This window comes from Xyrauchen texanus, chromosome 22 (assembly GCF_025860055.1).
Source record: "Xyrauchen texanus isolate HMW12.3.18 chromosome 22, RBS_HiC_50CHRs, whole genome shotgun sequence".
Classification (NCBI taxonomy): Eukaryota; Metazoa; Chordata; class Actinopteri; order Cypriniformes; family Catostomidae; genus Xyrauchen; species Xyrauchen texanus.
In genome coordinates, this window is record NC_068297.1 from 14,268,765 (window position 1) to 14,290,318 (window position 21,554).

The 21,554-nt window shown below is 36.9% G+C and overlaps 1 protein-coding gene across 4 annotated transcripts in view; it reads left to right on the top strand.

The window, feature by feature from the left end:
- The window catches only part of ltbp1 (latent transforming growth factor beta binding protein 1), a 131,997-nt gene that overhangs the window by 20,906 nt on the left and 89,537 nt on the right, over positions 1-21,554 (top strand). For all 4 annotated transcript variants that reach the window (XM_052153356.1, XM_052153355.1, XM_052153357.1 and 1 more), the window contains exon 3: positions 33-375. In XM_052153356.1, the coding sequence (XP_052009316.1) occupies positions 33-375 (343 nt within the window). The remainder of the gene's footprint in view (positions 1-32; positions 376-21,554) is intronic.

The window sequence follows — 21,554 nt, forward strand, 5'->3', positions numbered from 1 at the left end:
ATATTGTCTGACTTTCTCTCTGTTTTTTACAGCTAACTGTTCGCCCCCCTGCAAAAATGGAGGGATGTGCTTGCGGCCCAACATGTGTGTGTGTAAGCCTGTCTCTAAAGGGAAGTCCTGTGAACAGACCACTCTTCCTCCATCCTCTCATCCAACTGGACCACTAAACGGACACACCAATGGTGGACTTCCAAATGGAGGCCATACAAATGGATACAGCAATGGTCATAATGTAATTCCCCAGCGTCCCATTCCTCAGCAAAACTTTCCACAGGGCCAAGGCCAAGTGCTGTTTCCGCTCTCAGGCACCAATGGGGGACATATGACCCTCTCCGTAAAGCCATCATCTAACAGACCTATCCCTTACCAGCCACAGTGAGTATGACTGCTGGATTCATTTCTTTCACCCTTCTGTTATAACCATGTTCACTTGAGTGAAGTTTCAGTCCAAATTGTGCTTTATGGGATTCTATAGGTCCCATAGGCATGCGGGCACTTTTCACAATTAACATACAATCTGGTGCATATTGAAACTTTTATTTGTCCAAGAAACACCAGCTTTGACAGGAACAACCGTCTTATCAACTTGTTACAAGAGCAATCACAGTTTTTATGTGAGGGTGGGTAAATCTGAAGTCAGTGAGATGTCAGTATTTGTATGTAGGAAATGGTAACATCCAGGGGTCAATGTTTGGATTTTTAGCATAGGCAATTATCCTTAATTAGCTGGTAGATGGCATTACTACACCAATCATCAACACCATCTACCCAGCTCTCTGTTCCCACGTCTATCTGCCAGTGGATCACCAGCTTTCTGGTCGACAGGCATCAGCTCGTGAGACTGGGGAAAGCACTGAACTGTTGAACTTCTGGCCAATGCTACAGAGCACTGAGCACCAGAACTGTCAGGTACAAGAACAGTTTTTCCCTCAGCCTATCTATCTCATGAACAGTTTAAAGATATTCTATAATAACGTGCAATACACAGCCTGGTCAATTATATTATTTAATATTAACACTATTAACATATCCTATCTTCTGCATTACATTCCCTTGAATGTAATGCAAATTAACAGATTTGTATTTGTACATACTATATATATTTTGTTGTCTTATTGTGTATTTTTATGTATACTTAAATTTATATTTACTTATTATTATTGTCTATTATGTTGTATTGTTTGCACACTGGAAGCTTCTATCACCAAGAAAAATTCCTTGTATGGAAGCATATTTGGCAATAAAGCTCATTCTAATTCTGCAGGAAAAAAGTCTCGTTACCATGTAACACTTGCTCCCTGAAAGCAGGGAATGAGACGCTACATCAGCAGCTGACGCTGTGGAAGTACCCCGTATGGGACGGTGACCTTGAAACCCTATACCATCATGCCAGCATTGCCTATACATATATTCCCAGTTAGTGGGAAGGAGGGTAGCAGAGCAATTGTCTAGCCAATGACTTTGGCACAATGATACTCGCCGACAGGTTAGAAAAACATTGGGCTTTTGTGCAAAAACATTTCCCAACATGGTAGTGAAAAATTGCACACATGCTCTCATTCACACAAATGGGAATAATGAGTCCATAGCTTTTAATCGAACCATTAACCATTTTTATTGGTTTGGGAACAACCCTATTCTTCAGTGAATATGCAGGAGGAGAGAGAAGATACACGTGTGTTATAAAAGGTGTCAGGGGAAGCCTAACCTGCAGCCAGACATATGTACGATAAATACGATTGTGAATTGTGTTTAAAAAAGTAATTAAATAATTGTATTTATAACCCCAGTGAGCAAGCCTAAGGTGACTGTGGCAAGGAACACAAAACTTCATAAGATGTTGGTTAAGAAAAATAACCTTGGGAGAAACCAGACTCACTGTGGGGGCCAGTTCCCCTCTGGCTTACATCATGTATATAATTCCAATATTACTTATGCATAGTACAAGTCATGGTTTAAAATTATTAAACTAAGTTAGTGTTAAGTGTCAGTGTTTAAACATAGATTTTGTATGAACTGTAAGATTAATGACTAATGTCTTTGAAGTCCATTCTGGATTAACTGCACAAGTTCACGTAGGTGCAATTGTCCTTGTTATTTGGCTGATGAAGGGTTTTGTTGGCAATTAAATGATAGTCTATGTATTCCATTTCAAGAGTGTAGATCATCATTTGACTGATGTGATGCAGGCAGAGATCAGTTAAATGCATCGCAGTTCAGTTTGGCCAGTAATTTCGGTGAGGTCTATCCTAAATCCAAGGTTCAGGCAATGGCATATGAAGTATCCCATGTCTTACGGTTGGAGTTGGCATCAGTTCATCCTCTGAAGTCCATCGTAATACACTGAAGTGATGTTTGGCTGGCACCGGCTGCACTTAGTCATCATCACAAAGTGACACGTAGCAGTGGAGTCCAACACAAAGCAGGAATGGAGCTGGATCCAGTCGGTTCTGGTGACCTCAGGATACGAGTCCCAAGGTTGAGACAGGGGAACAAATATAATAATATTAGCATAGATGCCATTCAATTTATTGTAAAGTAATAGATCATGATCACTGTTTATGGTTAACTAAAGCAGCCTAATTGTGGTTTGGAGGATAAATTAGGTGTATGTCTGGATAAATAGATGAGTCTTTAGTCTAGACTTGAACTGAGTGAGTGTGTCTGCATCTCGAACAGAGTTAGGAAGACTATTCCATAGTTTAGGAGCCAAATATGAAAGGATCTACCTCCTTTTGTGGACTTTGATATTCTAGGAACTATTAACAGGCCAGAAATTTGCGATCGTAATGAACGTGATGGAATAAAGTGTAGTAGGAAATCACAAGTACTGCGGAGCTAGACCATTAATTTACATTTACATCTATGCATTTGGCAGACACTTTTATCCAAAGCAACTTACAGTGCACTTATTATAGGGACAATCCCACCGGAGCAACCTGGAGTTAAGTGCCTTGCTCAAGGACACAATGGTGGTGGCTGTGGGAATCGAACCAGTGACCTTCTGATTAACAGTTATGTGCTTTAGCCCACTACGCCACCACCACTCCTTCCACACCACACCATTCAAAGCTTTTTACGTAGTTAACATAATTTTAAAATGAATATGATAATATTTATTGGTTCTCTTTAGCACTCTGGCTGCTGCATTTTGAACCAATTGAAGTTTAATTAATGATCTTGCTGGACATCCTCCCAGTAATGCATTACAATAATCTAGTCTTGACCTCATGAATGCATGAACTAGTTTTTTCGGCATCAGCAACGGGGACATTTGTCATAATTTAGCAATATCTCTGAGGTGGAAGAATGCTGGTCTACAAACATTTGTCATTTGATTTTCAAAGGACAAATTTGTATCAAATATAACACTTAAGTTCTTCACTGTTGAAAATGCATTAGCATCAGAAGCATTAGCAACAAAGCATCGAAGTTACCTTTTTGAAAGGGAACCATGTTTCTCCATTGTCATTCAAAAGTATTCTGACTAAATCCTTTTTCAAGCAACATATACATGGCAAATCGGGGAGTCATCAGATTTCTTAAGCCACCTTTCACCTTACTTCTGTAATTGTATTATTTTAGACTGAAGTCCATAGCTCAATATCATTGCCAGACTTCAGAACCACAGATGTTAATGATCTTTGCTCATTTCATGCCCCCTGCTGCTCAGCCTCTCAGTCTGGGTCTGATTTAAATAAATACTTGCTGTTCTCAACTCAGAGTAACTAAAATCTTTCTTTTATTACATACACTTGGTCTCTCACCAGATCGTGACTTGTCTTTTCAGACAGAGGTCCTGATGTCTGCCTGATTTTCTCCTTTCGTTTATGTTTGCCTTGAAAACACAATTTTTATTAGAATCCTTTACCATGACTGTCTTAAACCCCTGTAGGCTCTGTCAGTGACCTGCAGTTTTAGAGTGGGCTTCTGGGGCTGGCATAGGGATTGTTTTGACTGCCATAGCATTAGATGGCTGGAAAGTTCAAAATCATATTGGACGTGGATTTCTTTCTATCAAAGCAAATCGGACTGACTGCACTTGACGCAGAGTCAAAATCTCACTTTTCAATGAGATGTAGGGCAGCGTGTAGTTAGAAAACCACAGAATTACCCCCATGTTGGTTCCAGGAACAGTTGGAATGAATTGTGCATAATTTCAATGAAAGCAGTTTATGTGCTGGGAATGACGTGCATTTTCTGTCAGTGGTTGGACTTTTCTGCTTAGTAATTGCTACCAGACCTGTCCTCGAAAGCATCTGTGGGACTCTGGAGGGTTTATTGTGTGCTGAGAGGAGGTAGGACCCACCCCAGAACTCTCCACATATTGTGCTGGACATTTGAAAGGAAGTCCTGCATTTTAATATTTAGATTATTTAGAAAATGATCAGTATTTAAATATAGTTTAGTGTTGTCAAAAGTACCGGTACTTTGGTACCAAGTCGGTAAAAAAACTGACTCAACCTGGTATCCACACTCTGTCTTACTGACACATGACTGCTTCAAATGCTCACATGCTTATTTGAGTGGGTGCTCTGTTGCTCCTTTTACACTGAAATGCACAACTAATCAAATTAAAATCGTGATATGTCCAAGTGTGATTATTAAACCACGAAATGCTTCAATCTTAATCTGTATGAGCTGCATGAGCTTTAAATGAATGTGTGAAGCAGACTGCTCATACACTGGAAACTCCACAGACTTTGAGAATCATTTGCGTTGAATGAGAGATGACAGAGCAGAGCACTAATCAACTCTGAAGCATTTATTTTATATAATTTATATAATTAAATCACAGCATTTGCACTTTAACTGTTATTTTCTTTAACTTTAACTGTTTATCCGTAGAAGTTAAAATACACGTCAAAATAAAAGCATGACTCATAATAAATGCTAAATGCCTGAAATTGAAGAAATTGTAATAGAAATATATTATAACTCTAAATAGTAAAATAATAAATAATGATTTTAATAATGATAAAAATTAAGCAATATATCACAAGCAAGAATGCTTTTGTACTGAATAAAAGTTTGTTAAAAATGAAATTTTTAAATTAAATTAAATTAAATTAAACTTTAAAAAATGGACTAATAATTGGAACAAAGGATTTCAGGAAAAAATCAAACAGATTTCAATAGGGCCCTGCTTTACAACAACATGCATATCTTTTAATCTATTATTTACATTTAAATTTTACTTTAGGCTAAAGGAGTGTGTTCAATAGAACATTATCACATTAACAAATTTTTTCTGCTGTATCAAAATTGGTATTGAGAACCATTACATTTTACTGGTATCTGCACAGACTACTGAAATTAGTTATTATTATTATTATATAACTGATGTCTAATCATATTATTTTTTTTATTTTAAAATTTAGGTTACCGAATCTCAAACACCCCTCAATTTGATATGCATTATAAATTGTAAAAACCAAAAGACAGGGCTTTAGCACCTTGTGCCTTGCCCTTTTTGAATAAAAGTGTTTTTAAAGGTGTAGTTTGTAATTGCTCAAGTCAAGTAATTTTTATTTACATAGTGCTTTTCACAATACACGAAGTTGGTTTACAGAAACTCATACAGTAAAGTCTTAAATGTCTTTTTGTCCCCAGTTAACAGTTTCATTGAAAAACTTGATTGAAAATCATGCCTTAATGTTTTTGTCTTTAGGAACCCAGTGAGCAAGCCAAAGGCAACTGTGGCAGAGAAAACAAACTCCATAAGATGTTTAGTTACTTAAAGTACTTAAAGTTTTTTAATGTTTAGTTAAAAAACCTTAGTAGAAACCAGGATTAGTAGGGGGAGTCAGTGCTCCTTCAGCTAATTACTGCACTATTTGAGGCAATATTTACTGTACATTTACTGTTTTCAAACAGGTTTTTCGAACACCAAACCTGTCGACCATTAGTCGGCTGGAATATATGAAAACAGCTGTATAAACAGTATAGCATAATTTCTACCAGTTGACACATTTATACCATATGTCATAACGACCAGCCCATAAAGTACAATAAAAATATATGAAAGTATTTGATCCCAGAATGCTTTGATTGACCAATCAGAATTGCATTTTACTGTTATTTGACTAAAGTGATTTAAATGTTTTATGTCTGGGGTTATGCTGGCCATGTTTTATTTGTGCTCTGAGGATTTTTAATTAGCATTAGCAAGTATCTCATGTAAACCCTTTACTCCCTTGATGGATATTTGGAATTCATACATGGCCTTTAGGTATGTTTAGCACTGAAACTGTGGTCTTGTTAAAGATGTTTTAGAATAAATTTGAATTAACAATTGACAGTGGCCAGTATTGGTGTCTGCTTACAGTTTATCAAATCAGATTTTGATTGAAAATAAGATTTAAAGTTTATGTGATTAGAGTTTAGAGCTTATGCTGGTTGTAAAAGGGGTGGTGTAGCCTAGTGGTTAAAGAACTGGACTGATAACTGGTACAACTGACCTGTATACCCTGACTTAAGGAAATTGTGCAAAACTAGCCAATCACGGTATATCTTGCAATTCTGAGGAAGCTCTGGCATTTTTGTGGTCAGTATGCTTCAGATGGTGAATGAATCTTTCTTTTCAATGAATCAGTCAGGTTTACAAAGTGGTCTAAATGACTAATGAGTGAATCAGTCTGAATCAAAATTATAAAGAAAAATCTTTATCAAGTAATCACAAATGAAAGTCATGGAAAAACCATCAAATTAATTGGTCAAATAGCATGGGAACCCTGTATTAGCTGTGTATGAGTGCTTTGTGTTTATAAGCATTCTGGCAACTCTGCGCTAGATGACAAAACAGTGAATTAACGACTGAGAAGAATTGAAGGGTTGACACATTTTCCCTCTTTCGCCACACTTTCTCTGATTCCCAGCAAGCACAGGCTTGTCCGTGTTTCCAGTTAATCTCACTCGATGAATGTGCTTAAACTCAATGCATGTGTACTGTGAGGAATATCCACTGACTCAATCTTAATCACTAGCCTCCAGCTACAGAAACCCATATTAGAACAGTGCTTTTAACACTCACCTGCCCTATAACTTGTGTCACTCACTGAAGATGAACAATGACGATGGAAATTCTCTCATTATTTACTCACCATCATGATATCCCAGGTGTGTATGACTTTCTTTTTCAGCAGAACACATTTGAAGGAAAATAGAAAAATATCTCAGCTTAGTTGGTCCTTAAAATGCAAGTGAATGGTGATCCAATTATTGAAGCTCCATAAATCACAGATAGTCAGTATAAATGTCATCCATACTGTCCAGCTGTTAAATTAATGTCTTCTAAAGTGATACAATACATTTTGGTGTGACAAAAGATCAATATTTAAGTACTTTTTAACTATAATCCAACTCTTCCAGTTAGCTTAAGTTCTCACATCTCTCATGTGCCAACACGATTATGTCACACACGCATAACGCTGCTGAATGGAAGCGATGATTTCGAGTTAAAAAGTACTTACAAATGTATCTTTTTCGCACCAAAAAAACTATCTGGTTGCTTTAAAAGACATTAATTTAACAATGTTTATCCTGGCTATCTGTGATTTTTAGAACTTCAAAAGCTGAATCACCATCCGCTTGCATTTTAAGGACCTACTGAGCTAATATGTATTACAATTTTCTTCAAATGTGTTCTGGTGAAGAAAGAAAGTCATACACACCTGGGATAACATGAGGGTGAGTAAATCTAGAGATTGTTCATTTTTGGGTGAACTATTATATTAATAAAGTTAGTACACCTATTTTGATTTTGAATACTGCACTTAGATACAAACAATATTAGCATATAAATGCTTACGTTTTTCATATCAGTTGAAGTGTCAGTGGTGACAAAGTTGGGCCCATTAATGTTTAGGAAGGACAAATGGATTTATCTAATAAATATTCTGAACCTTCTCATTCTGCAGACTTGAGGTACATTAAAGAGCATAAGCATCCTAATATGGGTCACTGGGTTCATTAGAAGAGAGAGCAGTGTAAAGTCTCACTGAGTGTGAGGGAGAAACCACAGCGGAGTCTGCCAGATTCTGGGAATAACACAAGAATGAGAGTGCAGGGAGGAGAATAGACAAAAAGAAAGACAAGGAAATGGAAAACTTGGGTCCAAATGTCAGACACTACAAAATTTACATGTATGGATTTGTCAAACACTTTTATCCAAATCAGTTGACAGTGCAGTCAAGGTATACATTTAATGTATTTGTGTTCCCTTGTAATCAAACCCATTAACTTGGTGGTGCTAGTACCATGCACTACCAGTTGAGTTTTAGAAACTGTGAAAATACTTCCATTGTTCCTTTTGTATTTAATTTAATGCATTTTCTTTCATTACAAAGTTTCATATCAGCATAACAATTTTTATAGTTATCTCTGAATATGAAAAATCACACACTTAATTCTTGTTCATTTTATGTCATAACTTTGTTTTAAAGTTATGTTTTAATAATCTTTAAACTTTATTTCCTTTGTTTTAAAAATCCCAACTCTATGTTATGATCTCTCACTTTTAGAGTCTTTTGTATGTGAAAAACAAAGGTTCTCTGTGTTTATTTCTGTCCTTTAGTCCTAGTTGTAAGTACCATCTCCATCCAAAGATCAGGGATGTTCAGACCTGTGCAGCTCTTCAGTTTGGATTTAGCAAATCAAGTGAGACAGAATAAATACCTTGCATTTTATTCTATTTAATTTCAGCACATCTGCCAGCATATAAATTTGCGCCAGCTATTTTGTTGAGACTGGAATCAGAGCTCATGTTTATAACTCCTTATATACCTACTATATTCCTTATTATATCTTCTTTTCTTTTTGTCCTTTTTTTTTCTTCAAACCTAACTCATTGAAATATATTGGATTGCATTGGATCAGTTTACAAAGAGCATTCTCTTTTTCAGTTCTGTAAACTACTGTATGACTGCAAAAGTTGCTCACTTGTCAGAAAATGGGAAATATAGAAAATTGGTTATTATATTGTGGGGCTACAATAAACACATTAGAGGAGGTGAGCAGAGCTGTAGCATTTGTGTCATACCACCACACTCAAAAAACTTAATTACAATTCATTCTACCAGGATTTATTCTGACTCTCAGCTCAGTATCATAAAATGCAATATAAACAACTCATTATACTTCTGCTCCCTGTGTGCTGGATAATCTTAGGGCAAATAAACATTAGCGAATTAAAAAAAAGAAAAAAGTCAAACTTGTGGCTTGAGGGCAACAAAAGCAGCACTGAGGACTGGCTCTCGTGCAAGCCTTCAGAATCCAGAAGCAAGTGGTTGCTTATTCTATTGGCTGCTGCTGTTCTGATCAGCAAACATACATACAGATGATTTATGTCATCTCTACACCTGACAGAATGCAATTTGTTTACCAGTGCAACAGAGGATATTATGGGTGGGTCATGTCAGAAATGTCATGTCCATTCAATGAGCCAAGTGCATTTTGAACGCAGCTTCCAATTGTTGTTGATCAAAAGTAGTTGTCCTAAATGGTGTGGCAGAAATCACAAATGAAAACCATCAGTGCAGTCGAGTTAAACCTTCTGCATATTATTCATTTGAACTGGAAATTCTGTCATCTACTCTATATTTTATATATATTCTGCTTTTAAAATATCAATTTTAGATTTTGAAAATACCCTAGAAGAACAAGGAGCCCTACAACAGATGGTATGACCTCCCCACAGAGCCCGAATCTCAACATCATTGAGTTAGTCTGGGATTACATGAAGAGACAGAAGCAATTGAGACAGACTAAATAGATATGAATAGAACTGTGGCAGGTTCTCCAAGATGCTTGAAGCATCCATTCTCTGCCAACAACCAAGAAAAACTGTGTCTAAGGGCATTTTCACACCTAATTCATTTGAGCACTCCAAGTGCTCTCATAGCCGTATAATGTGTACATGTGAACAACCCAAATGATCTCAGACCCCCTTAAAAGGACCCAAAAGCAAAACATTCATTTGTGGTTGGATTTATTTGTTCGATGTGAAAACGAAGAAGTACCAGTCCGCTTTGCATTTCTTTATGACATAAGTACCTTGAGGCTTGCCATACAAAGTTGCATTACATACTGTCTGCGATTTATTTGATCTAACCGTGTTTATTGTGTACTTCATATTCCAATCACATTTTACTGTCCAAATAAGGGAATTTTAAGCAAATATAGAAATACCATGATTACCATGACCGCGCTTTCGTGTCTCATTTTCCATTCTTGACGTATAATGTGAGCTCTCCAAATGACCCTCAGACTGGCCGCAGTCATAGCAGAGCAGCACATAAAGATGAACCGATTTGAAGCGCCCTGATTCATGTACTGTTTGTGGAGGTTCGTGCCAAACTCTGTGAAAATACAAGCAAGGATTTTGATAGTTTCACTTTAATTTAACGTTTGAGTAATGTTCTAAGTTCATATATGGAGGAGGAGACGCTTGCTCCATTGCTCTGGAGATGATAGATGAAGAAACATATTTTCTAATAGATGCAGAATCTCAAATGTATTCCTTCATGCAAAATAAGGGCTTGTGTCCATTACAATCTGAACACCAAAAGCACAACACACAGAAGTCATTTGCTGCTGGTTCCCTTTCTGGTTCACTTTAACTGAACTGGGATTGGTTCATTTAAAACAGACTATATGTGAAACCACCCTAGTGTACCTAGGAGAATTGGTGCTGTTTATAAGGCAAAGATTGTCACACCAAACGTTGATTTATCTTTTTTTTTTTTCATGTTTACTAGACTTTGTATGATGTTAATTGATAAATGAAAACTATTTATGGCATTATTTTTAAGACATTTTCACTATGCCATATTTTTCACAAGTGCCAACTCTCCTTACAGTTAAAAAACAACAAAAATTCAGGATCCCATGATGCAATTTTATTACAGTACTGTGTATTCAGGCCTTCACAGAAAACTCTGCAAATGTTCACAAAACTAAATCGATTTTTAAATGTTTAAATCTATTTGACAGAACATTTATATTTTTCCGCCACTTATTATCACAAAAAATCAAATCCAAAAACAGCCCACTAAAATCAGATGAAACTGGCTTTGTACTTAGTAATCTTCTTTGTGTGGGGACCATAAAAGATCCCGCTGTTGTGGCTTTTATTGATATTTTTGAACACGGACCACACAGTTTGTATAACTACTGGCCACAGACCCTGAGGTGCAGCTGTTAACTTCCCGCCTGCAACCCAAATCTCACATTAAAGGAAAAAATATAAAGCACTTTTATACTAACATTGTAAAAACCTTTCTTCATCAAGCATTTTCTCTTTCATTGGTTTAAAAAACTGTCAATGTTGCTAGGTGACTTAAATTAGAAGTTTCGTTAAAGGTCAATTTTTTGATTAACAATTAACACCTCTTAATTGTGTTCACATTAACCACAAACTGAGTATTCAATCCAAAAAACTAGATTCACAAATGTATTTGTCTCTGAATATCCATAATGGATGATTTCTGGTCTGGATCTGGACTGAACCTTCAAATGATTATTTCCTAAATGGTTGAAGCATAAACTGGTCAGCACACATAGATTTTTGCCCATTTCCCTGATTTTGTTTTGCGAGTAAGCAACCCATACTAGGGTGACCATATGTCCTCTTTTTCCCGTACATGTCCTCTTTTTCGGACCTTGTCTGGGATTTAGTTGCCTTATGATGAGCATCTAGTCTAATACTTTATTGTGAGTGTGCGCATATTTGCATTGCTTTAACACCTCTTTGTAAGTCTCGCCTTCTCGCACACCAATTGGTCGATTATAAGAGGCTTGCAGCAACTATTAGCCAAATTCCTGCAGAAGAAATTTACTGAAGATTTGCACAAAAACATTCCCATGCTTTCGTCCAGGTCGAGATCCGTAGGAAGCAGAATGTATGACATGTAAAGATGGCACTTATGTGTCAGTTGCTAATAAAGGTGCAAGTGATTTAGAAGCACACATTAGCTCTGCGAAGCATAAAGGGTCAGCAAAAGGTGAAAGTTCATCAGGTAAATTAACGCACTACTTTTTGCGTCATTCATGTAAAATTATTATCACATTGCTTCATTTTCCATGGCCATTCAAAATAATAGTAATAGTAAATTAATGTACACTCATGGCATCAAATATTTAAATTTGTATTTATTAATGTATATATTTATGTTATGCTAATAGTGTCTTTTTCACTGTATTGAAGTATTAAGCATTCATAGTAACACTGTTTTGAAACATATAAAAAAGATTTCAAATGTCACATCAACATGTTTTTCTTGTATTCTCCAATTGTTCACATGAGCTAGCATTAATGAACTGTGTATTGAGTCAATGATTAACTCGCTCATAGACTCAAATGAACCAAACCTTATGGTTTAGTTGAAACCTTGTCCACATCAAAAACCTCTAGTGTGAAGGCATCATGAGGGTGCATCTCTAAAGATATGATGCTACTTTGCTTCTTAGTAAGTGAGGATGAGAGCAGGCTTCACTCAGTGTATATAATGAATTTTGAGAGTGCTGGCCTAAAAGATAACATATAAAATGGAAAAAGTGGCCGCACTATGCATATATTGTTTATTTTGCACAGACGCGTTTCAGCGTGTGCCTTCTTCAGTGTGCACACTGAAGAAGGCACATGCCGAAACGCGTCTGTGCAAAATAAACAATATATGCATAGTGCGGCCACTTTTTCCATTTTACTTTGCTTCTTAGACCATCAACTATGCTCAATCTCCATAAGGTTTCATTGACTCCTTATGGTGGTTAAGGTCTATCCAATGTCCAGTGTAGGTCCACAGTTGAGCAAGAAACCATTTATAGCTTGATCACAGCTTTTTTTGAACATGCATTAGCTTCATTATAGAAATGTCTGACTACAGCGAACATCTGGGCACAAATCCAGTCATTTCTATACGATGTGTGTTACGCCACACATTTATTCACAGATTTATGCCATCGTCTTCTGAACATTCAAAACAAATGTACGAGAATGCTGTATTTCACATGCATAAATATGCTCAGTTCATCTAACACTGGTGTGTTATGTGGCACTGAAATGCTTCAGTAAGCCCTTCAGGGAGAGTTCTCGTCAGGCATAGTCTTACACGCTGACTGTCTCGGCTGCGGTTCTGACCTGTTGGGCTTAACATCAGATTTATATGTGTGTCTTTCCCTCCCTTGAGAGTGTGGTGTGGATTGCGTATTATGGACTGATATTTTTACAGACGTTGTCCTCATTTGTGTGTGCATGTGGGATTGTGTGTGTAAATGAGAGCCGTGAGAGTAGTCTATGTGTTTTAGGGAGGGTATTCACGTGTGTGTTTGAATGTATTTGCAGATTTTGTGTGTGTGTGTGTATTTGTGAATGTCTGGTTATGTGGTGTGTGTTTAGGTATTTAGAAAGTGTGTGGGTGTGCATCTGTGGTGGAGTGTGTATATATTTAGAGTGGGTCAGTGTGGTTGGTGTGTGTATATGGCGGGGTGAGTGTGTGTGTGTGTGTGTGTGTGTGTGTGTGTGTTTGAACTGTGTCAGTGATCCGAAGGTGCTGGGCTTGTCAGGTTTTGTGTGTTGTTTGATTTCTATTGTGGTGCCTGGCACTGAATCAGAGTCTGTATTCATGGATCACATCAGATTTAGTGCTCTAGACCTGCTTACCCATGCTGTCCAGGCACCTGTCAGACAAGAAGCTAGGGATGGGAAAGAGAGAGAGTATCAAAAGAGAGACATGTCCTCCCTTTTGCTGTGGCTGCCAGTTTGTGCACCTGTTGAGGAAGAACTACAAGATGCCTGCTGGCATAGGAACATGAGTGACACAAAGCTATTTGATACACATACAAAATGCAGTTCTCCTTTTGGGAACCAGAGCTCTATTCTCATTAGCCCTGGTATTTCAACTTTGGCTATTGATGAGTGCTGTTTGGCATCAAAATTATAAACCCATTCAGACTTTTAATGTTCTTGGCTTTATTACTGATGCACCTAGCATCGTAATTGTAATTTATGCATAGCCAAGCACCACATTTTTATTATTAATTTAATCAGTTTAAATGAGATAGCATATTTGCAGAAAGTGTATGAAAGAAGTTTTATTGATATTTGCCTTTTTATCATTTGACAAGATATCTGTTCACAGGGAACTGCTGAAAAGAGAGAGAACTGAAATGTGGGAGCACTTTAAACATCATGACCTTGTAAGTGTATGTTGTAGCTCTGATATTGGGGACTGTTTAAACGAGACATTGTTGTACACTGGCCTGTTATTATTGTAAAATGATGGCACTTAACAACAAGGCTGCATCTGAATCCAAAGGTAGCTGCCTTGTTGCCTCTCTGACCTATCAGTCACTTAAATGACAACGTTTGTGTAGGAAGGTACTAAATCTCCGGAAACTGGTTTAGAACAGGCATCTGAGGTAGCACTATGTCATATTGTTACTAGGATACCAGCATTCATTCATTCCAACCATACCACAATGGACTATTAATCTAGAACCAAATCAAGAAAGTTTTAGTGATAACCAAGTGTATATTTAATAATTACAATACTACTTTCTCGCTAGAAAAAAAAAAATAAAAAGTTGGAAAAAGTGTAAAAAAATAAATAAAAGTAAAACGTACATTTATACACAAACTGTCTATCAACTGTCTCTTCGGCCGCCATTTTCTTTCTTTAGCTCATCGGCTGTGGAACCATGCCCAGGATTGTGGGATTTGAGAAGTTTCAAATCTATGCTGCTTTCAAAAATCAATCAGCTGAAGATATCTCAAGAAGTGATGCATGCAAAGAATTCGGACATGCCTTGGTCCCTTCCTATCTCTGTATACAGCACTCTCCTGGTTTCAGATGCAGCCCAAAAACCAACTGTGACTGATCATTTGCATGTCTCGGATGTCTCCTTCACAAGCAAGCAGGCAAATCTTGATGCAGTTTAGAATTAAGGAACTAATCGTCCAAACGGAAAAAATGATCGGCCAATGCAGATAATAAAAAAATACCAAATATCGGCCGGTTTATCGGCCTCTGCAATATATCAGTCAACCTTTAGTTAGAATAGTTCCTTATAAGATAGCTTCCTATTTAGGCAGTAGGCACAGATGCAGATCTTTGTAAGTTTTGGAACAGAGGTTCTATGTCTTTGGGGTGGATCTTGGTTGCGGGGTGCAGCTGGCAGATTGTGCATTTGCATGTTGTTGATGAACTATCTGGTGAAGTTGTTTGTTTGGTGTGTGTGCTAGTCTGGATGTCAAACTCTCAGACTGAGCTGCTGGGAGCTATTAAATGCTTTTCCCAGACAAATTAAATTAGGCATTGCTCAGGGCTTGACTTGTGTGTGTCTCTAAGTGTGTTGGCATTCACCCTTTCCATAGTTCCAACTAGAATAATAAGTAGTAGATGCCAAAACCTTCTCTTATGTGTGTGTGGGTCTGTATATGTGTGTGCTAGTGTTATTCGACCCTGTAGTTATAAACACAGAGGCAATTGACTGGTCTTTAAGCTGTTTGTGTCTGTTGGTACACATACATGGCACAGAAATAGAGCTGTCTGAGAGAGAGTGTGAGAATCTGCCGGAGGGTGAGAATATTTACCCCTTTTTTTAAACACATTGTATAACATTAAGACCAGTATAAACATACATTTTCAAATGAGATCTCTCCAGAGCACATCAAAAGAGAGATGAAAGACAAGACGAGAGAATGCTGTGGAAAAACACCCTCTGTTTACAATCTCCCAGTAAATATTCTTGTGTTGTTTGTTCATTTTTGTGCAACTAATATTTTGATTGTTTTACACTTTGTAATCAGAACTCAAAAGCTGTTTAGACACTTTCTGTCCACACATCTCCCTTTGTTGTGCAGTTGTTGTAGATCTGCAGCATATCCTTCTGTTCAAGGCTTTGTTATCACTAGCTATGTTTGTATGCACATTTTGGGATATCGCATAAAAACTACTGGATGGAAATTTATGTAATCACTTGAGGTGGATACATTTTTAATTCGATAAGAAGAAATGGGCATAACCTATGATGAAAACTCATTTACATAATAAACTCCTATTGAATCTGTTAAGAATAAAAGATGCGCATCAAAAAGATCATGTGACTGAAAAACTTGTTCATTACTAGACTAACCTACGGGCCAATCATCACATCTGAAATGTTGCTCCTGTCATCCTGAAATAACAGTGTCTAGAAAATCCAAAGCCTACAAAGAGTTTGCAAAGCAAATAAGTCGAAAACAAACTTGAACTGTATGGAACAGAAGGATTACCTGAAACCTGAAAATGTTCCCTCTCTGTCATGGCATATCACTGCTGTGCTGAAATCACAAGGAGAACATAAGCGATGGGGGCATATTAAGCTCCGTCCAAAACTGCATCCGAAACATCAGATTTCGTGTTTTTTTTTTTTGTTTTTTTGTTTGTTTTGCTGTCCAGGCTACAAAAAACTATACAGGCTTGTGTCAGATACACCAAACAAATGTATTTTTACTGCCTGATCTGAACATAGCCTATAATACAGATCTGGAATTCAGATTTGTTCCTTGTTTTTAGTTAAACACCCATCCCATCAGACAGATCTGAGGTCAGTCCTGTTATTCTGAGATGCTGACCCTGATTTAGTCCTGTGCGTCATCGCCTTATGAGGCTTCCCAGCTGTCCGAAGTTCCTGTTTCTGAGCAACCGCATCCCTGTTTTCTTCATCCTAATAGACATGAAAAGCAGATTACATTTCACATCCGTTTTCTCACAGCTGTGAAATGTGTTGTGTCTCCTGATTAACAAGATATTCACAAATTACACAATTACAGCTGATGATTGATAGGTTTTTGGTAACAAAAGTTTAGTCATTAGGTTTATACAGAAAATGATGTGGTACATTGTCTTAATAAAATAAGAATAAAATAAAAATATTATAAGGATTCTGTAGATAAATTCAATATTTTCGTAAATACTAGGGACTTCTATTAGTTTATAGCTACTATTATTGAAAAAATATTGCATAATTTTTTTTTTACTCAAGTAATCAAGTACCACCTTTTTACAAGACTCCAGTCAGTAGGGGGCAGTAAGTGCAACTACAGCTGTAGCAACAAATCACACTTACTGGCAGAAGACAGCACATTATGATCACAGACGTGTTCTTGCATTCAAGTGCAACTGGACGGAATGCAGGGGTCTCAAAACATGTATTTCTACATTTAAAACTGCATTTAACTTGACACAGCTTCCTAAAAATGCAGTGTTTATGATGCATTGAAACCAAAGTGAGACGGTCCAAAAACGTTTGTCTGAAGCATGTGTAACTAAACACATCCTTAGAAAAGCCATTATAATAAGTCTAGCATTTACAGATTGACGGATTCAAATGCAAAATGGATCGCTGTATACTTTAGAAAAATGATACAACAACATAGTCTTCTAAAGCTGCTTTTGTATTCCCTAATCAGTGCTTTACTCTTGTATACTGTATATTATATTTATAATTATATAATTTTAAGAGCGCTAAGCCTTTAGCACGGCGCTATACGATCCGTCACAAGTGCAAACTCAGTGGGCAAGGTTGAAATGTAATATTTTCGTGCAAACAAACGCTGTCTAGGCTTGGCATAGGACGGTATCAAAATTACACATCACTATAATTGCTTAGACTTTTATCATGGAATACAATATTATCACGGTATTGAATTATATTACTAAACGGGTTGAACAATACATAAACTTTATATTTGTTCTCTTAATAACATTTTAATTACTTTTTTCAATACCAAACTAGCCTTTTAAATGAACAGAACAAAGAACTTTGAAAAGAACCATGAACATTTAAAAAACTGACTGAACAAAAATTCAACACCATAGATACACAGCCAAATATAACATTAAGTTGATGTCTTATAGGGGACCTATTATATATATAGTTTGAACTTAAATGTGTGTTGGCAGTGTGTGTACACAACCACCCTATAATAATAAAAATCCACCCCTTCCTTTTGTTTTAATCCCCATAAATAATATGCACTGTCTCAGAACAAGCCGTTTGCAGATTCTGTACAACGTGATGTCACTTTATACAGGCCCTGCCCACGACTGTTTATACAGACACTGCCGCACCTGTACACCAATTCATAAGTGAACATTACACAACATATTCAACATGTGTGTTTGTGTGTGTTGTTTCTTTATAGTGCATAGCGAGTGTTGTAGCAGTATTTGTCGTTAATGTGTAGCTAGCGGAGTTTTAGTGAACTACTCTTCAGCCAATTGAAAGCAAGCTACACATTATCTGCAAACGACAACAACAGTTCACTTTCTTTTTCATCCTAATTGCCACTAGTTGTCTCTCAGTTTTCAAAAACAGTTTGTAAAAACATGTAGAACTGTCCCAACTTACTTTTATTTCACTGAATTACACAAACTGATCGTCCCGCAGATGAGCAAACATGTTGGATTTGTTAACGTGTGCATGTGTCATTCATGCCGCATACACTCAGTGTTGCGAATCTTGATTCGTTGATGGAAAAAAAACTCTGTGCGATTAGAAAAATCAAAACAATTTGGCTAAAAGGATATCTAGAATTATTTACGGTATTTTGAAATGCCCTCGATCACAATATTGTGCATGTTAATTACCGCGATATACCATATTTTAGAATACCGTCACATGCCTTGTCTAGGTGCAGGTGGGTTGGCGAAATTCTGCGTGCAAAGAGCTATTGAACTGGGTCAAGAACCAGTTCCATTTTTTTAATAATACCAGAATTGTATGATCTTTGTAACTTTTGATTCCATTAACGGTTCTCCTGCGTACAGTTTTCCGCTGATGCATCTGGAACACCTTCCTGAAATACACTGACAGTGTTTCTAGCAGCACATCTCTGCAGCAGCGCTGCCCTCTACTGACTCTACAGCATAAAACACACAGCTCTACCAGTGTATTTGATTCCCGATTGAACCACTCTAGAGCCGGCTCTTTTGAATCTACAATGCGAAACCTATATGCTTCCGGTATAGTTCGAGTTACAAAATAATTATTTGGAGGAGCCGGTTCTTTTGAATATACAGTGCAAAACATACAGCGCCTCCATTTATAGTCCGGTATGCAAGTAATCTTATACTGACGTGCAAGTTATAAATGTCCATCTTGAAATTAAATAAGAATTGTTGAAGTCTCACAAGCCTGAAGTACAACATTAGACTTCATAACACAGTCTAAACTGTCTCTGGAACTATAACTTTGTTTAATAATGACCTGTGTCTCTGTTAAATCGAGCAGTGCAGTTCCTGACTGGTTGTTCATATGACAAAGTTTTGTTGAAATAAGTGAAATTTTATAAAAGAAAAAATGAATTAATGAAATATTCAATCACATTTCTTGTCGGTTAAGATTTGTTTCTTTTAAAGGGGTCATGACATGAGAAACCAAATTTGCCTTGATCTTTTGGTATATAAGAGGTCTTTGTATCATTAAAACGTACTGCAAGTTTAATATTTTAAGACGTCCTCCCCATTCTAAATGAATCATTTATTTAATCAAGCTCAAAATACAGCTCGTTCTGGATTCATGGTTAGAAGTGACGTACCAGCGTTTGCATATGACCGCCTCCAGCACAAGATAACTACGCTTTAAGCGCAAGACAACTACGCTCATTTCGTATCGCCGTGCGCCTCACAAGTGTTCAGTCGATGGACAGCGAGCTCTGACAGAGACTACTTGTGCACAGGAAAATTACGATGCCACACAGATGTGCTGTTCCTGGCTGTGGTCAAACAAAACCTCTGAATAAGCTGCCGAAAGATCCAGACGTCAGGGAAAAATGGATGCAGTTTATTTTTTGCGGATGTCCCAGTCACGGCAGTGTTAACTTAAGCGTTTGTTCTGTACATTTTAAGGATGACTGTTTTGAGAACAAATCTCAATATGATGCTGGCTTTGCCAGAAAACTGTTGCTCAAAGATAAGTCCGTGCCGACTATTCTGGGAACAACGACGACGCAAACTGTAAGTAATCTATTTTAAACTTTAAACTACTTTTTAAAGCGCAATTTCATTCATTATGAATAATCACAGTGTTTTTACTTAGTTTACTTGCATATTGTTCTGGCTGGGGGCGTCGATAATTGATACATAGGCACTGACGTTAGCCAATCATAACAGTGGGCGTTAACACTGAAGTCTTAAATGGAAATGCCCCCAAAACAGACTGTTTGAATCAGAGGATGAGAAACAGGGTGGGAAAAGGTCATAAATCACAAGATTTTAAAAGTTTTTCTTAAAAAAAAATATATTAATACTATAATTGCACCTAAGGGAACATAATAATACAATAAAAAAACCCATGTCATGACCCCTTTAATATAGTTAGGATATACTATACGATTGTAATTATGCCTCTAAAAACACACCTTTTACAAGAATTGTATAAATGTATTTTTGATTTGTTATATCTGTTCTGTAGAAATCTGAAATGATCTCATTATTTGGTAACAGCAGAGGGTAGTAAAAAAGAATTGCGTTTCTCATTTCCAAAGAATAATAATAAAAAAAAGTCCCGTCGAGCCCGGGTCGGGTTACTGGAGTGTGAAGTTCTCACTTAAATTAGGACATAAAGCTCACACTAAGGGCTTAGTAACTTAGTTTGTAACGAAGTCAGTGCTTAATTCGGTTGCACCACCTGTTCTTAAGGCATAATTTAACTAGTAGGTCATAAACTCTCTGTAAAGTGATGCGTAGTCTCACAGAATTACGTATTTTTTTTGTAATCCAAACAGCAGCCTTCAAATTTGTAAACAGGAACCGCACGCATCATTTCAAGCTGCTGCCTTGCGTGAACTGTCAAAACAAAGACGTACAATCTAAAAAGTTATATTAACACATTGCACAGTTAATTTAAAATAACGTAACGCAACGCACACTTGGAGGCTTGGAGAGAGTGCGCTGTTTCGGTCTGGTTCACGTTGGATATCAGTCGATATAAAATCAGTTATCTGCATTATTCCTTCTCTTTTAAACCGCTAACAAGCATATTTGTCCGCATTATAATAAATATTCAAAGGATCTCGTAAAATTCGTCGACGAATTTGCGGTTCTTTATATTCGTTATCAATGATAATCTCATCTATGTACTCTAATCTGGCTGCCATCTCATTCCATCAATTCGATGATATTCACGGGCCAAGGCTACCGTAAATATTTAGTTTATATTTAGGGTTACATCCTATGTAAGTTTAATGGTGCAACACTCAAATATTTAGTAGTGCGTGCATAAATTGTGACTTAGTGGCCATTTACGCCACAACTAGGCTAAGTATGAATTTAAGCACAGCTGGGGCAACCAGCCCCAGACTTCTAATATATGCTTGGAAAGTTAAAAATATAACAATGAATAACTTTTCATCTATTTTTTATGTTAGTATTACAACAGGGAATACCATATTTGTTTGAAGATCATGTTACAGGTACTAAATGTTACTGTAGTAGTAATAGTAACAAGAACTTCAAACAAATATGTCTGTTTGGATTATTTATTAAATGCATCTTTCTGGTGTTTCTGTT